The 16,934-nt window shown below is 43.6% G+C and overlaps 1 protein-coding gene across 4 annotated transcripts in view; it reads left to right on the top strand.

The window, feature by feature from the left end:
- The window catches only part of cyth3a (cytohesin 3a), a 119,103-nt gene that overhangs the window by 83,429 nt on the left and 18,740 nt on the right, over positions 1–16,934 (top strand). For 3 of the 4 annotated variants that reach the window (XM_072269153.1, XM_072269154.1, XM_072269151.1), the window contains exons 5-8: positions 3,589–3,707; positions 6,535–6,615; positions 10,199–10,311; positions 16,069–16,217. In XM_072269153.1, coding sequence (XP_072125254.1) covers positions 3,589–3,707; positions 6,535–6,615; positions 10,199–10,311; positions 16,069–16,217 — 462 coding nt within the window. Of the gene's footprint in view, positions 1–3,588; positions 3,712–6,534; positions 6,616–10,198; positions 10,312–16,068; positions 16,218–16,934 lie in introns of all 4 variants that reach the window. The other variant, XM_072269152.1, reaches the window with a different exon arrangement.

Raw genomic sequence — 16,934 nt, 5'->3', positions numbered from 1 at the left:
AGTACAAAGTCAGCATGATTTCCTTCAGGGAAAGTCCTGCCTGACAAATCTGTTGAGGAGATTACAAGTAGGATAGATAAAGGGGATGCAGTGAATGTTGTACATTTGGACTTTCAGAAGGCTTTTGACAAGGTGCCACACATGAGGCTGCTTACCAAGTTAAGAGCCTGTGGTATTACAGGAAAGTTACTAACATGGCTGATCAGAAGAAGGCAGCGAGTGGGAATAAAAAGAGCCTTGTCTAGTTGGCTGCCAGTGACCAGTGGTGTTCCACAGGGGTCGGTGTTGGGCCCACTTCTTTGTATGCTGTATATAAATGATTTAGATGATGAAATAGATGGCTTTGTTGCCAAGTTTGCAGATGATACAAAGATTGGTGGAGGGGCAGGTAGTGTTGAGGAACCGGGTAGGATGCAGAAGGACTCAGACAGATTAGGAGAAATGGGCAAGAAAGTGGCAAATGAAATACAATGTTGGAAAATGCATGGTCCTGCACTTTGGTAGTAGAAATAAATGTGCAGACTATTTTCTAAACGGGGAGAAAATCCAAAAATCTGAGATGTAATTGGACTTGGGAATCCTTGTGCAGAGCACCCTAAAGATTAACTTGCAGGTTGAGTCAGTGGTGAGGAAGGCAAATGCCATGTTAGCATTCATTTCAAGAGGTCTAGAATACAAAAGCAGGGATGTGATGCTGAGACTTTATAAGGCACTGGTAAGGCCTCACCTTGAGTATTGTGTACAGTTTTGGGCTCCTCATCTTAGAAGAGATGTGCTGGCATTGGAAAGAGTCCACAAGGATGATCCTGGGAATGAAAGGGTTATCATATGAGGAACGTTTGGCTGTGGGTCTGTACTCGTTGGAATTTAGATGGGTAAGGGGAGGATCTCATTGAAGCCTTTTGAATGTTGAAGGACTAGACAGAGTAGATGTGGAAAGGATGTTTCCCATGGTGGGAGAGTCTAGGACAAGAGGGCACAGCCTCAGGGTAGAGGGGCATCCATTCAAAACAGAGATGCGGAGAAATTTCTTTAGCCAGAGGGTGGTGAATTGTGGAATTTGTTGCCACGAGTAGCTGTGGAGGCCAGGTCGTTGGGTGTATTTAAGGCAGAGATAGATAGGTTCTTGATTGGACATGGCATCAAAGGTTATAGGGAGAAGGCCGAGAATTGGGTTGAGGAGGAGGGAGAAAAGGATCAGTTATGATTGAATGGCGGGGCTGACTTGATGGGCCAAATGGCCTAATTCTGCTCTTATTTTCTATGGTCTTATGGAGATGGCAGCAAATCTGGAGCAACATAGAAGAAACTGGATGAGCTCAGCAGTTCAGGCCATTTGCTGTTTTGGGTCGAGATCCTTCACCTGGACTGGAAAGAAAGAAGGGAGGTGGCCAGTACGTGAAGGTGGGGAGCGGGTGGAACAATAGAGTGGTTTAAAAAGAAGAAAATTTGTGTTTTGGAATGGCCAAGTCGGAGTACAGACCTTAACCTGATTGGGATGCTATGGCATGACTTGAAGAAGGCTATTCATGCAAGGTATCCCAGAAATATTGATGAACTGAAACAGTTTTGTATGGAGCAGTGGTCTAAAACAGGGGTCCCCAACCTTTTTTGCACCGTGGACCGGTTTAATATTGACAATATTCTTGCGGACCGGCTGACGGGGGTGGGGAGAGGTGTTCAAGTTCAACAGTGCGTGACAGGGAATGAGGAAAGGTGCAGCTGACTCATATCGTTTCATATCGCCAAATCACATCGTTTTCTCGCGGCCCGGTGGTTGGGGACCACTGGTCTAAAATGCCTCCTCGCCATTGTGCAAGTCTGATCAGCAGCTACAGGAAACATTTGGTGGAGGTTGTTGCTGCTAAAGGATGTTCTATCAGTTATTAAATACAAGGGTTCACATTTTTTTCAGCCTCAACTGTGAAGGATTAAACAATGTGTTTACTAAGGACATGAAAAGTAGAATTGTTTGTGTGTTATTAATTTAGACAGATTGTGTTTGTCTATTATTGTGACATAGATGAGGATCACATTTTATGAGTAATTAATGCAGAAAACCAGGTAACTGCAAAGTGTTCACAAACTTTTTCTTGTAACTCTAGCTAGGGTGCCTAAGACTTTTGCACAGCACAGTAGTAATTTTATGTTTTGCACTGTACTGCTGCCGCAAAAAAAGAAACAAATTCCATGATGTATGAGAGTGATGATAAACCTGATTGTAATATGGATCTCTATGGTGGACTGGGAGTGGGAAGGGGGAAACGGGGGGAAGCAGGAAACAGCAGGGGGACATTCTGTAATGATTAATAAACCAATTATTTGGAATTAACTGACCTTTGTCTTAGGTCTGGGTGTGCCTGCACCTGTGTCAACCCCTGCCCATGCCACTTGTCCCACACCCCTCCTGCGATGCTTCACTTCACCATTCCCAACATTATTTGCTCCCGCCAAATTTACAAACTCTCTCTCCTCTTCACATTAGGGTCCCTAGCTATATATATGTCCCTAAGACTTTTGTATAGTACTGTACCGTGCCATTTTTCCAGTATGCATCTAGAGGAATTTGGGGATTGGAGAGAAGGAGCTTTGTATATATTCTGTAGCGACTGCAGTTCAGAAGTTCTTAATCATCATCATCATCATGTGCCGTGGGCAGTCATGGTCTTTAATCTGAGAAGTTCTCATAAGCTCTTCAAAACTTTTGCCTGTCCCGTCCTTTGACATAACTCATGAATGTCATGCACTGCCGACTGCGATTTCTTTTTCCCCCTTCCGTCAATTTTTCCCATCACTGTAAGGTGTTCGAGCATCACTTTCCTCAGTACTTCACTGGCATTAAAATGTATTAAGTCACTCAAGAAAATATTTATCACTATCCTGTTTATGCCCCTCATAATTTTATACACTTCAGTCAGGGCACCCTTTTGCTGCAAAGACAAGTCCAGCGCTCATCTCTTGACTGAAATGCTTCTTCCCAGCTGAACCTTCCTTGCAACCTCTCCAATAAGTGTAGGCATAAGGCCATATTCTCTGAGACCGAGTTTGATTCATAACTGTGCTCAGGTACATATGGTTCAGTCTGCTTTTTCAAACCAGCATGAATGGGCTCAGGTTCTCCGACCTCCCACTTGATGCTAGATGTATGTGAATGTCCGGTGCAATCAGGAGTCAGGTAGTCCCGTTAAAGAGTAAAGATTAGCTGTTATGTCACATGTGCAGTACATTGAAACAAATACAGTGAAATGTGTCATTTGCGTCAATGACCAACAGAATCCGAGGATGTGGTTGGGGCAGCTCGCAAGTGTCACCACGCTTCCCGCACAGACATAGCATGCCCACAACTGACTAACCCTAACCCGTACATCTTTGGAATGTGGGAGGAAACCAGAGCACTGGGAGACAGCAGTTGGAAATGAACCCTGGCACTGTAAAGCTACGCTAGCTGCTATGGCATTTGTGCACAAGCCCCTTGACAACTGTGTGTCACAATCTCCAGAAAATGTGAGAGTTGGAGGGAACAGCATTGTGCTAAGATGCTGCCATCACATCCCAGGAATGTTTTGACAATTGTTTTTTTGTTTACAGGGTATACAGTTTCTAATAGAAAATGACCTTCTCCAGAACACTCCTGAAGACATTGCCCAGTTCTTGTACAAAGGGGAAGGATTGAATAAGACTGTCATTGGGGACTATTTGGGTGAAAGGCAAGTATCTTTTCACTTATTAGTCTGTTGCAGAAAGTTAGCTAATGGTGCTTTAGCATTGCTTCTAACATTTTGCTAGCTTCTGTCACTAGTTTCTCTTTGTAATTGATACATAGATGGTTACTGGATTCAGTGGTGTCTGTATCTTGACCATAAGAACACTTTAGACTATAAGGCAGAGGAGCAGAATTAGGCCATTTGGTCCATCGAGTCTTCTCCGCCATTCAGTCAAGGCTGATTTATTTTTCCTTCTCAGTCCCATTCTCCCCATAACCTTTGATGCCCTTTCTGATCAAGAAAATATCATCCTGCATTCTAGCCATATATGGACATAGGAGATTGCCTGACCACAGTGCCCATGTGAACCTGGAGTGAGCGCTGGAAGTCCCATGGACTATGTGGGATGTGTATGCAAGCTTTTCTTTTCTGTGCACCCACAGGCTTGTCTAGATGTTTTCACATCTTCTGCCTGTCTAAGTTCGACCACTTAGTTCATCAGCTGGGATAATTAGTGGGGCTGAACACTGTACTGCATAAAGCTCACTCTTGCCAATCAGCAGGATGACTGAATTTAACCACCTCTTCTAGAAATTCTCTGCTGGAATGGTTAATTACTGGATGAGGCTTCAGGAGCCACAGCTTCCTTTCTAAAAGACTACCAATGATCTAACTGGGTTATTACAAATGTTCACACTTGGAGTGCTGTGAGCAGTCTTGGGCTCCTAAGAAAGGGTGTGCTGGCTTTAGGATCTAGAAAAAGTTCATGAGAATGATCCTGGGAATTAAAGGGGTAATGTATGAGGAGTGTTTGATAGCTCTGGGCCTGTCCTTGCTAGAGTTTAGAAGAATGAGGAGGGATCTCATTGATATCTATTGAATATTGAAAGACCTAGTGGACATGGATAGGATGTTTCCTACAGTGGGAGAGACTAGGACCAGAGATATTGCCTCAGAATAGAAGTACGTCCCTTTAGAACAGAGATGTGGAGGAATTTCTTTAGCCAGGGGTTAGTGAATCTGTGGAATTCTTTGCCACAGATGGCTGTGGAGGCCGTCTTTGAGTATATTTAAACTGGTGGTTGACAGGTTCTTGATTAGTAAGGGTATCAAAGGTTACGTGGAGAAGGCAGGAGAATGTGATTGAGAGGGATAATAAATCAGCCATGATGGAATGGCAGGGAAGATTCGATGGACTGAATGGCTTATTTCAGCTCATATATCTTATGGTCTTATCTTAAATGGATCTCATGCTTTTCTGTGTTGCTTATGTAATCCAAGCATGTCATCAGAAAGTGAATCAAGCAGCTAACGAACGTGGAGGAAATCAGCTACTTTAAATCAGCTTTTTTGGGCCTCACTGTAGAAAGCAAATATCATGGCCCGATTAATATTTTTATACAACGAGTGCTACTGAGGGTGTGTTTTTACTAATAGTTTAGGAGGAAGACTCTCTGCAGAAGAATTATCCTGCTTACTTGAGGTGCTCACCAAAAGGAAAATTTGGAGGTGCTCAAGTATTAAAGGGTTAACAATTTCCTATGGCAGGAGAGTCAGTAACTACAGGTTTAAGGTGATCAGCTAAGAATGATGCTACTGGGGCTGGATGTAGTTGAATTATAAGGATAAATTTGATAGGCCTGGACAGATTTCTCTGGAGCAGAGGAGGTTGAAGAGTTGCTTTATAGAGGCTTATAAAATAGAATCATAGGGTTATAGAACACTGTAGCACAGAAACCACGAAAGAATGCAGATGAACATGAAACATTACAGTACAATATCAGCCCTTCAGCCTACTGTGAGCGGACCTTTTAACATTTTCTAAGATTAATCTAACCCTTCCCGCATTCATAACTCTCCAATTTTCTTTCATCCATGTGCCTAAGAGTTTCTTAAATGTCCTTTTATGTACCTGTATCTACCACCACTTCTAGCACTGAAGAGGCTTTCTCTGTATTCATAACTCCATGACCCTGAGGTTAGAAAGGAGGTGTGATGAATTCTTCTGATGTAGGCAGTGTGATCTGGAATATGTTTCTTAGGACAAATTTACTTGGAATTTTAAAAAGGCAAATGGATAAATGCTCAAAGGGGAAAATAATGCAGACTGCATTGAAAAGCACAAGGTGAAAGGAACTAATTGGAGACCTTTTCAGAATCTGAATCTGGTATATTACCACTGACATGTGTTGTGAAATTTGATGTTTTGTGGCAGCAGTACAGTGCAATACATAAAATAGACTATAAATATATATAAGATATAGACTATAAGATATATTGTTGTAAAAGATTCAAAGTATATTTATTATCAAAGTATGTATGCAGTATGCAGCCCTGAGATTTGACTAACCGCACACATGGTTATTTGAATTACTGTCTCCTTCCTGTCAGCTTGAACCAGTTCGGGCATTGTCCTCTGACCTCTCTCATTAACGAGGTGATTTCGCCCGCAGAACATTTGGCCACCAACAATCATTCCATGGTCAAAGTCACATAGATCACATTTCTTCCCCATTCTGATATTTGGTCTGAACAACAGCTGAACCTCTTGAGCATGTCTGCATGCTTTTATGCATTGAATTGCTGCTACATGATTGGCTGATTAGGTATTTGCATTAATGAGCAGGTGCACCTAATAAAGTAGCCACTGAGTGTATATAAAGATTAATAAGTCATGCAAAAAGAGAGCAAAAGTAGTGAGATAGTGAGGCATAACGATCTGCAAGTTGACTTCAGGTGGGTAGAAATGTAGATTTGAGGTCAGCCGTATTATTCTGAAATGGATGAGATTATATTTGGTAATTTGTATATTTTTGTATCCTTATTGCAGAGATGAATTTAATCTTAAGGTTCTACAAGCATTTGTTGAGCTTCATGAGTTTGCTGACCTTAATTTAGTACAGGCTTTGAGGTATGTGTTTTTCACAAATAAATCTTATCTGGTATCTTAGAATTCTTGTAAACCCAGTAGTTTATCAATGAATAATTGTGCCATTAGGGCTATAATCTCTGCCAGCTATAGAAATATAAACTTTTATTTAACGTGCCGAATTTCCTTCCAAGCATTAATTAGATTCCTTTCATAAAATGCACTCTTGAAGCACTGTGAAAGAGGTGTGGTGACCAGGCTGGTGGGGTGAAGATACATCTCTACCAAAGGAGGTGTAAGCCACTCCTTCCCCCCATTAGCCTGCTGGTCAGCCTTGGGCAAGGTGTAGCACCTGCTTGCCCCGCCCCGGATCAGGTCACTTGAAGCTGGGGGGGAGGGGGAGGGGGAAGGTGGTGGATGGTCGTATGAGCTGCTGGTACATATCACAGGACCTGGTTACGGGACCACAAATGCCAGGCAGACCATCTCTGAAGAGTATTGATAATGGCTGGGGTCACCCGTCTTGTAAAGACACTGCCCAGAGGAGGGCAATGGCAAACCACTTCGGTAGAAAAATTTGCTAAGAACAATCATAGTCATTAAGGCCAAGATAGCTCATTTGTATGACATGGCACATGATGATGATGTGATGACCAGATTAGGTGTATGGTAGGAATTTTAAAGATTAGCTTTATTAGGGCGGCATGGTAGTGTAATGGTTAGAATAATGCTATTACGGTGCCAGTGACCTGGGTTCATTTCCCGCCACTATCTGTAAAGAGTTTGTACGTTTTCCCCGTGACTGTGTGGGTCTCCTCTGTGTGCTTCCGTTCCCGTCACATTGCAAAGATGTACGGGTTAGTAGAAGCTTAATTGGTCACATTGGTGTAATTGAGTGGTGCGGGATCCTTGGACCAGAAGGGCCTTTTACTGTGCTGTATCTCTAAATTAAATTAAATTAAGTTTGCTTGGAGGATCCAAACGTTTCAGTACAGGTACCTTTTGTAGTGCATAGAGCGAAAGCCCTTGATGAAGTAGTCCCTGAATCTACATTGAGTCTGACTGATGTAGAAGAGGCCACACCAGGAGCACCAGATATGGCTGTTTATTCCCACACTCCCCTCCCCCCCATAGATGCTACCTGACTTGTTGAGTTCCTCCAACATTAGTGTGTGTGTGTTCAAGATTTACAACATCTGCAGAATCTCCTGTGTTTATGGGTAAGGTGTGGCAATGTCATGTTAACAAATCCTGGAAGTCAATTTTAAGTTCAATTGTCATTCAACCATACATGTGAATGTCGCAAAATGAAACAGGATTCCTCCAGGGTAAAGGTGCTAAACACAATACCAACAGTCTCATGTAGTACAGACCACATATAATTACGATAGCAGTAAAACATACTTACTTGCGCCCATCACTCGTATTGGCAAGGCCTCCACCAGCTCGCCAGAGTCCACAAGAGCTTGGAGCAGAATTAGGCCATTTGGCCTGTTGAGTCTGCTGCACCATTTCATCATGGCTGATCCATTTTCCCTCTTGTCCCCATTCTCCTCCCTTCTCCCTGTAACTTTTCATGCCGTAACTAATCAAAAACCCACCAACCTCCACCTTAAATGCACTGAATGACCTGGCCTCCGCAGCCACCGGTGGCAATGAATTCCACAGGTTCACCACCCCCTGGCTAAGGAAATGTTTCCTTATCTCCATTCTAAAAAGACGTCCCCTTATTTTGAGGCTGTGCCCTCTGGTCCTAGACTCACCTACTATAGGGAGCATCCTCTCCAGATCCACTCTGTGTAGGCCTTCCAGCATTCAGTCAGTCTCAATAAGATCCCCTATCACTCTTCTAAACTCCAGCAAGTGCAGGCCCAGAGCAAACAAGTGCTCCTCAAATATTAACCTATTCATTCCTGGAATCATTCTCGTGAATCCTGCACAGTACTCTCAAGTCCCTTCTGCATCTCAGATTTTTATGTTTTCTGCTCATTTAGAAAATAGTCTATGCTTTTATTCCTTCTACCAAAATTCATGAGCATACGCTTCCTGACATTTCTTTTCCCATTCTCATAATCTGTCTAACTCCTTCTTCAGCCTCCCTGTTTCCTCAACACTACCTGCCCCTACACCTAACTTCGTATTGACATGGGATGTGAAAAGAAGCAGTCCCAACATTGACCCTTGTGGAACACCACTAGTCACCAGCAGCCAATCAGAAAAGACTCCCTTCGTTCCTACTCTTTGCCTCCTGACAGTCAGCCAATGTGTTATCCATGCTGGTATCTTTATTGCCTTGGAGCTCGTCAGCCTTGGACAGCAGCCCGCCTAGGAGAAGGGAAACTCTGATTTTAAATTCCTCTGCCTGGCGGCCATACCCACCCACGGAAAGGCTTTGGGAGTAAACCCCGAGGAAGAAATCTGGACCCGGGGTCCCTAAGGCAATTTGATGTTGTTTACCACTTCACTGTGGTAACCTCTGCAATGACACTGGTGCCAAGCTGTATTGGCACTTGCCCTTCCCTTGGGCTACATCAGTGACATGGAGAGGGGGAACCCACTGCATGGGCAACAGCTGGTTCTTCAAACCTTCCCGCCCAGGCTTGCACACTGGAGAGAACACAGTCCACCAGAGGCGCAAACCCATGATTCCCTGGGGTCGATGGCTGCCCTCTACTATCTTTCTTGTAATATCGTGGGCTCTTACCTTGCTAAGCAGCCTCCTATGTGGCACCTTGTCAAAGCCCTTCTGAAAATCCAGGTAAACACCACCCACTGATTCTCCTTTGTTTATCCTGTTTGTTATTTCTTCAAGGAATTCCAACAGATCGTCAGACAAAAGTTTACCTTAAGGAAACCATGCTGACTTTGGCCTATTTTATCATGTGTCTCCAAGTACCCTGAGACCTCATCCTTAACAATTGCCTCCAACATCTTCCCAACCACTGAGGTTCTGGGCCAATCTTTTAAGTTATCCCAGGTGCAGTCCATCTTCTTCTGGAATGAGCTTCTGTTGGCATTTCTGCAGTATTGGGTTTTTATGGGATGGGGTTGCTAGCCCCATGTCCAACCCTCCTCCTTTCACAGCATAGTCAAGTAGAAAAACATACAATTACAAAAAAATATAACCCAAATCCTTGAGTCTTATGCCCTTTAGATTGATGGTGCGTAGGTTGTTGTCTTGGAGCCCTGATTCTGCAAGAACAAGCATGCAACAGTCCTTATCATGCACTATAGCAGTCGCAGATGAATGCAGTCCACTGACAATTGCAGTGTTACATCACCAGAAAAACGGTGGGACATTGGGGTGATGTGGTTCACAAAGTACTTGGTACATGCTTGTCTTTGGGTTATGTGTATCTAACTGTACTAAGGAGCAGGAGAGATTAGCTTCCATTATTTGGCACGTTCAACCTATTTTATAAAACCATCATCACATGGTGGTACAAGAAACAATACCCCAGTGTACTGGCAGCTTTGAGCTGTTCACGTTGTGCGCTATGGAATCCGTAGAACATGCAGCAATGAATAAGCCCTTGGCACTGGTTCTGCCCTTCAACTCAAGCAACTAAACACTGCTGATTGAACAAGTTGTTTCGCAACTGATTCTCCTGCTGTTCTGTGACAGGCAGTTTCTGTGGAGCTTCAGGCTACCAGGGGAGGCGCAGAAAATAGACCGTATGATGGAAGCATTTGCCTCGCGTTACTGCCAATGCAATCCAGGGGTCTTCCAGTCAACAGGTTGGTAAAATTATATTTACAGGCAACAAATACATCCCATAATTTTGTTTATTAGGACATAGAATACTAAAGCACAGTACAGGCCCTACAGCCCATAATGTTGTGATGACCTTTTAACCTACTCCAAGATCAATCTAACCTCGAGCAACACATTCAGAAGGTCAGGCAGCATCTATGGAAAGGAATAAACAATCGGCGTTTCGGGCCAAGACCCTTTATCAGGAATGGAAAAGAAGGGCTTAGATGCCAGAATAAGTAGGTTGGGAGGAGGGGAATGAGGATAAGCTACAAGGTGAAACCAGTGGGTGGGGGATGAAGAAAGAGGTTGGGAGGTGATAGGTGGAAAAGACATAGGGCTGAAGAAGAAGGAAACTTTAATTAGTTTTTATTCAGAGGTACAGCATGGAACAGGCCCTTTTGGTCTAACCATCCAAGAACATACTTTTTTTAACCCTAGCTTAATCACAAGATAATTTACAATGACCAATTAACCTAATAATGGGTATGTCTTTGCACTGGGTGGAAATCCATGCGACTACAGGAAGAACGTACAACTCCTTACAGACGGTGCCAGAATTGAACTCTGAACTCCAACACCCTGTACAGGAGGTACATAATAAAGTGGCCACTGGCTGTATTTAGAAAGGAAAAAAGAAATTTAATTGTATAAAGAGGCAAAGTTCAGAGAAACAAGTGAGGCTTTAGCTGCCACACTTCACACAAATGATTCTGAAGAAGTTGCTGGGTTAGAGGATATCCTCCAACACCCTCCAACAACATGCTGTAATACTGTCGCGCTAATCACTGTGCTACCGTGGTGCCCATTTTTCTAACAAGTTCCTGGGATACCTCTTCAAAGTGTTTTGCCCCATAAAGTATCATAGATAAATATAGCTTGTAATCATCTGTGCACTCTCAGTTAACTCTCATTGTCAAGCATTAAGCAGTTTTTAGTGAAATGATTAGCTAAAGTCACATCACCATAGAACAGTACAGCACAGGAATAGGTAATTCGGTCCACAATGTTGTGCCGAACCAGCTAAAAAGCAAACCAAAAACACCCAAACACTAATCCCTCCTTCCTACTCAACATCCATTCCCCTCCATCCTCCTTACATCCATGAGCCTATCCAAATGTCTCTTAAAAACTCATAGGAACTCATAGGAACATTCTGAATGTTAAAAGGGCTGAATAGATTAGATATGGCAAAGTTATTTCCTGTGGTAGGGGATTCTAGGACGAGAGCATGACTTCAGGATTGAGGACATCCTTTTAGAACTGAGATGCGGAGAAATTTCTTTAGTCAGAGGGTGGTAAATCTGTGGAATTTGTTGCCATGAGCGGCTGTGGAGGCTAAGTCATTGGGTGTATTTAAGGCAGAGATAGATAGGTTCTTGATTAGCCAGGGCATCAAAGGGTATGGGGTGAAAGCAGGGGAGTGGGGATGACTGGAAGAATTGGATCAGCTCATGATTGAATGGCGGAGCAGACTCAATAGGCTGAATGGCCTACTTCTGGTCCTATATCTTATGGTCTTATGGTCTAAAAGCATCTAATGTATTTGCCTTTACCACCATACCAGGCATTCACAATGGTCTGAGTAAAAAATTTACCCCTCACATCCCCCCGTCACCTTCAACGCATGCCTTTCTGGTATTAGACATTTCATCCCCGGGAAACCAGTACTCTCTTGTCCACTCTATCTATGCCTCTCATAATCTTGTAAACCTCTATCAGATCTCTCCTCAGTCTCCGGCGCTGTTTATCCAGCCTCTTGCAATAGCACATGTGCTCTAAATCAGACAGCATCCTAGTAAACCTCTTCAGCACCCTCTCCAAAGCCTCAACATCCTCCCTATAGTGGAGCGACCAGAACTCCAGATGTGTCCTAACCAGAGTTTTATGAAGTTGCTGTTATTCTTTTTGGCCATTTTTGTCCTTGGTTTCTTTAAGTGTTCTCAGAAACATAAATATAATTCAATCTGTAGCAATATTGCAGCCTTCCTCTTGACACAGAGTGCACCTTCCTCACTGCCCTCTACCCCCTGTTCCTTCCCTTACCTCTGCTCCATTCATTTGGCCGTGGTGCTCTTGAAACATCTGAGTGCGCACTTCCCCTTGGGTGGGGTGGTGGATAATCTGGGCATCTGCTGACGCTGAAGTTGTAGAGGTCATCCAGCACCTGTGTACCAGCGTGGGAGTAGATAGCTTAAGGAAGGCTGAATAACTAGGGTAGGAAGTGTTTGCTCTTTAGCAGGACAGTCAATCTTGTTCACACTCCACAATAGTACCAGTGACAATACAGTACTCTACTCTAAAAATGCTCTCCCAGAGGGGATGGAGAAGGGGGCAGGGAGGAGATTAAAATAGAAGAAGACACTGATTTAGTTTTGAAGCTTGTTACTTGCGCTTTGTTTGCCTGTGGTTTTGTATTTCTCCATCTGGATCACTTCCCTAATTTCGGAAAAGGAAATATAAATGCTATTGTAGAATGGTGTGCATGCACCTTTGACCACTCGGGTTAAGTTCATTCAACAGGATATCCTCTAACCCAGCAACTTCTTCAGAATCATTTGTGTGAAGTGTGGCAGCTAAAGCCTCACTTGTTTCTCTGAACTTTGCCTCTTTATACAATTAAATTTCTTTTTTCCTTTCTAAATACAGCCAGTGGCCACTTTATTATGTACCTCCTGTATCCAATAACGTGGCCACTGAGTGTACGTGTGTTTACAGTCTTTGCTGTTGCAGCCCGTTCACTCTTCAGGGTTGGACGTGTTGTGTGTTCAGAGATGCTCTTCTGCACGTCACTGTTGTAATGTGTGGTTATTTGAGTTACTGTTGCCTTCTTGATAGCTTGAACCAGTTTGACCATTCTCCTTTGATTTCTCTCCTTAACAAGTTGTTTTTGCCCACAGAACTGCTGTTCACTGGATTTTTTTTGATTTTGCACCATTCTCTGTAAACTCTAGAGGCTGTTGTTTAATGGTATTGGTCCGTGGCATGAAAAATGTTGGGAACCCTTGCTAAAGTTATATCCTCTTGTATTAGCTACTACTCACTTGGGAAAAAGTCTCTGGCTGTTCACTCGATCTATGCCTCTTATCATCTTTTACACCTCTATCAAGTCACTTCTCATCCTCCTTTGTTCCAGAGAGAAAAACCCGAGCTCACTCAACCTATCCTCATAAGACATGCTCTCTAATCCAGACAGCACCCTGGCAAGTCTCCTCTGCACCCTCTCTAAAGCTTCCACAACCTTTCCTATAGTGAGGTGACCAGAAATGAATACATTTGTTCATTCTTTCATGCTATGTGCAATGTTTAATGAAATAGAGATGCTCCATTTTGCAAATTGTTTTGAGATGTCACCCAGGATCCGATATTTAATGTTTGTTAATTCAATTGTTCATGATTGATTTGTAAATTGGTATATTTTTTACATGTACCAAGTGAAAGACTTGTATAACAATTGTCCTGCAAAAATTGTGAATACAGATCATTTCATTACAACAGTACATTGAGGTTGTTGTTCGTCCATCGTTGACGTCGATGAGGACCTCGACACCATAATGATGGTGTCGAGACTAGCGCGTGATTTGGATTTAAGTGAGGGAGAGTTGCGCAGTGTCAGCCTCACTCTCTCTTCCCAATTCCCATCTGGGTCCAGTGGCAAGACAGAGTCTAGGTGGCTGGAGATGGGACTAGGCGCAGTGGATGACCAGGACATCTTCTGTGTCTTGTCCTGCTCTACACGTTCCACGACGCTTGCAGAGACCACCTTCTTGACCATTGGACCTTCCATTGGTCTCGTCCGCTCAATCCGCCGGAGTCTGTCTTCACATGCTGGGATAGACAACTCCCTATCTCACCGAGGGTTTGAGAGCCGTCGGCTACCCTCACCTGGTTTAGCCGGCTTGTCGAAGCCATTGCCCGGGGTGTGGCCGCTGTCATGTACAAACAGCTACGGGGAGCCACAGGTGAGAGCTGAGTGCAGGTGGGGACCAAAGGTGGACTAACCGCCCTGAAAAGGACGCGACATGTTCCCCCACCAGAGGTGCTACCCCTCCCTGACACCCCATATACCCCATATACATTGAGGTAGTACAAGGGAAAGTTGTAACAGAGTACAGAATAAAGTGCTACAGCTACAGAGAAAGTGCAGTGCAGGCAGACAGTAAGATGCAAGGCCCTAATGAGGTAGATTGTGTGATCAAGAGTCAACTTTATCATACTAAGGAACCATTCCGTAGTCTGACAACTGTGGGACAGAAGCTGTCCTTAGCCCAGCGGTACATGTATTCAGGAGTTTGTATCTTCTGCCTGAGGGAAGAGGAGGAGAAGAGAGAATGTCTGAGGTGGGTGGGGATCTTTGAATATGCTGGCTATTTTAAGAGACAATATGGATAGAATCCAACGATCAAGGGAGGCTGGTTTCTGTGATGTTTGGAGCTGTTTCCACAACTCTGCAGTTACAGGGCAGAACAGTACAGACTTAAATAAGCTGGCTTGGTGGAGAAGTTTGAGTTGGTGACACAGTCAATTTGAATCACTGAAGGATGTTCAATGGCTATGGCAGGGTCTTTCTGCTATCACCTCCTACAAAGTGAAACTAAGTGATGTAGTGTCAACAAGGTTTTGCTCCGAAATGAGCTCAGTGTCTTTTATGTTCACTTTGACCATCAAAACATAGAGGCACCTTCATGAAATCACATGCCCCAATGACCCTGTCATTTCAGTCTCTGAGGTTGACATGAGAGCATCCTTCAGGAGGGAAAACCCATGGAAAGCATCTGGTCCAGACGCAGTACTAAAGATCTAATGTTCGCTGACGACACCACTGCTGTTGGCCGAATCAAAGATAGTGGCAAATCAGCATGAGGGAGGGAGACTGAAAATCTGGCTGAGTGGTGCCACAACAACAACCTCCCACTCAATGTCAGCAAGACCAAGGAGATGATTATTAACTACAGGAGATGGAAACTGAAGCTCCATAAGCCTTTTGTCATAGAAGGATCAGAGGTGGAGAGGATCAGAAAGCTTAAATTCCTTGGCATTATCATTTCAGAGGATCTGTCCTGGGTTCAGCATGTAAGTGCCATTGCGAAGAAAGCATGGCAGTGCCTCTACTTTCTTAGAAGTTTGCAAAGATTTGACAAGTCATCGAAAACTTAACAAACTTCTGTAGATGTGAGGTGGAGAGTATATTGACCTGAAATGGCATGAAATGGAATCACCAATGCCCTTGAATGGAAAAGCCTGCAAAAAGTAGTGGATACAGCCCAGTCCATCACGGGTAAAGCCTTCCCCACAATTGAGCACATCTACATAGAGTGCTGTCACAGAAAAGCAGCATCTATCATTAAGCACCCCTACTACCCAGTCATGCTCTCTTTTCACTGCTGCCATCAGGAAGAAGGTACAGGAGCCTCAGGACTCACACCACCAGGTTCAGGAACAGTTATTACCCCTCAACCATCACACAGATTCACACACCCCACCACTGAACTATTACTCACTTTCAAGGATTCTTCATCTCATGTTCCTGATATTTATTGCTTATTTATTTATTATGATTATTTTGTTTTTTTCTTTATACTTACTGTGAGTGCCTGCAAGGAAATGAATCTCAGGGTTGTATAAGGTGACATATATGTACTTTAATAATAAATTTTCTTTGAACTTTTGAACTTTGTGGCATTAATATTGAAGAAGAATGTTTGGATTGTGTTTAACTGTTTAACTTTTGCTGTCCACAGACACATGCTACGTGTTATCATTTGCCATAATTATGCTAAATACAAGTTTGCATAACCCCAACGTTAGGGACAAACCTGCTGTTGAAAGGTTTATATCCATGAACCGGGGCATCAATGAAGGTGGTGACCTTCCAGAAGAGTTACTCAGGGTGAGTGCTTGAGCAGAACATTTTCCCCTTTTTGTCCCAGTAAAGGGCCATGAAGTGGGTAGCTGTTGGGGAAATCTTTTCCATGAATCAGGAAGTTGTTTCCTCTATCAGACAGCTGAGCTGACACTGCTCAGAGTTCCTAAATCAAGTTTGTTCAAGTTTAATGGTCATTCAACTATACAGATGAATATAGTTAAATGAAACCGTGTTCCTCTGGGGACAAGGTACAAAACCACAGTACCAAATCGCACACAGCACACATAGTACACTTAATTCCAATCGAAGAAAGACATACAGTTACACAATAAATAATATATACATATAAAACAATATAGCTCAAGTCCCTGAGTGTCATGGCCTATAGATGTTGTCCTGGAGCCCCTTTTTTATCTTGCACCAATGCAGATGACCACACTCCAGCTTATCTTTCACTGAGTGAACACTGGAGGGCAGCCCCCAACCCAGTACAAAATCCAACAACACACAGCCAGCTCTGGCATCTCCTTCCTTGGCGGCTGCAAGAGGGGACCCTGAGGGATAAGGGCCTTATCCACGCAACAACTGAGGCAATGCAGCTCCCCTGACACCAGTCTCTCCAATGAACCAGTGAATCAGAGTCTCAGTATTCTCTGTTACCAACGTCCAAAAGGGTGAACAGTGCTATGCTGACCTTATAACCTACTCCAAGATCAATCTAATACTTCCCTTCCACATAAC

Source organism: Mobula birostris, chromosome 9 (assembly GCF_030028105.1).
Source record: "Mobula birostris isolate sMobBir1 chromosome 9, sMobBir1.hap1, whole genome shotgun sequence".
In the NCBI taxonomy this organism is placed as follows: domain Eukaryota; kingdom Metazoa; phylum Chordata; class Chondrichthyes; order Myliobatiformes; family Myliobatidae; genus Mobula; species Mobula birostris.
This window is presented reverse-complemented; position numbering and strand designations above follow the sequence as displayed.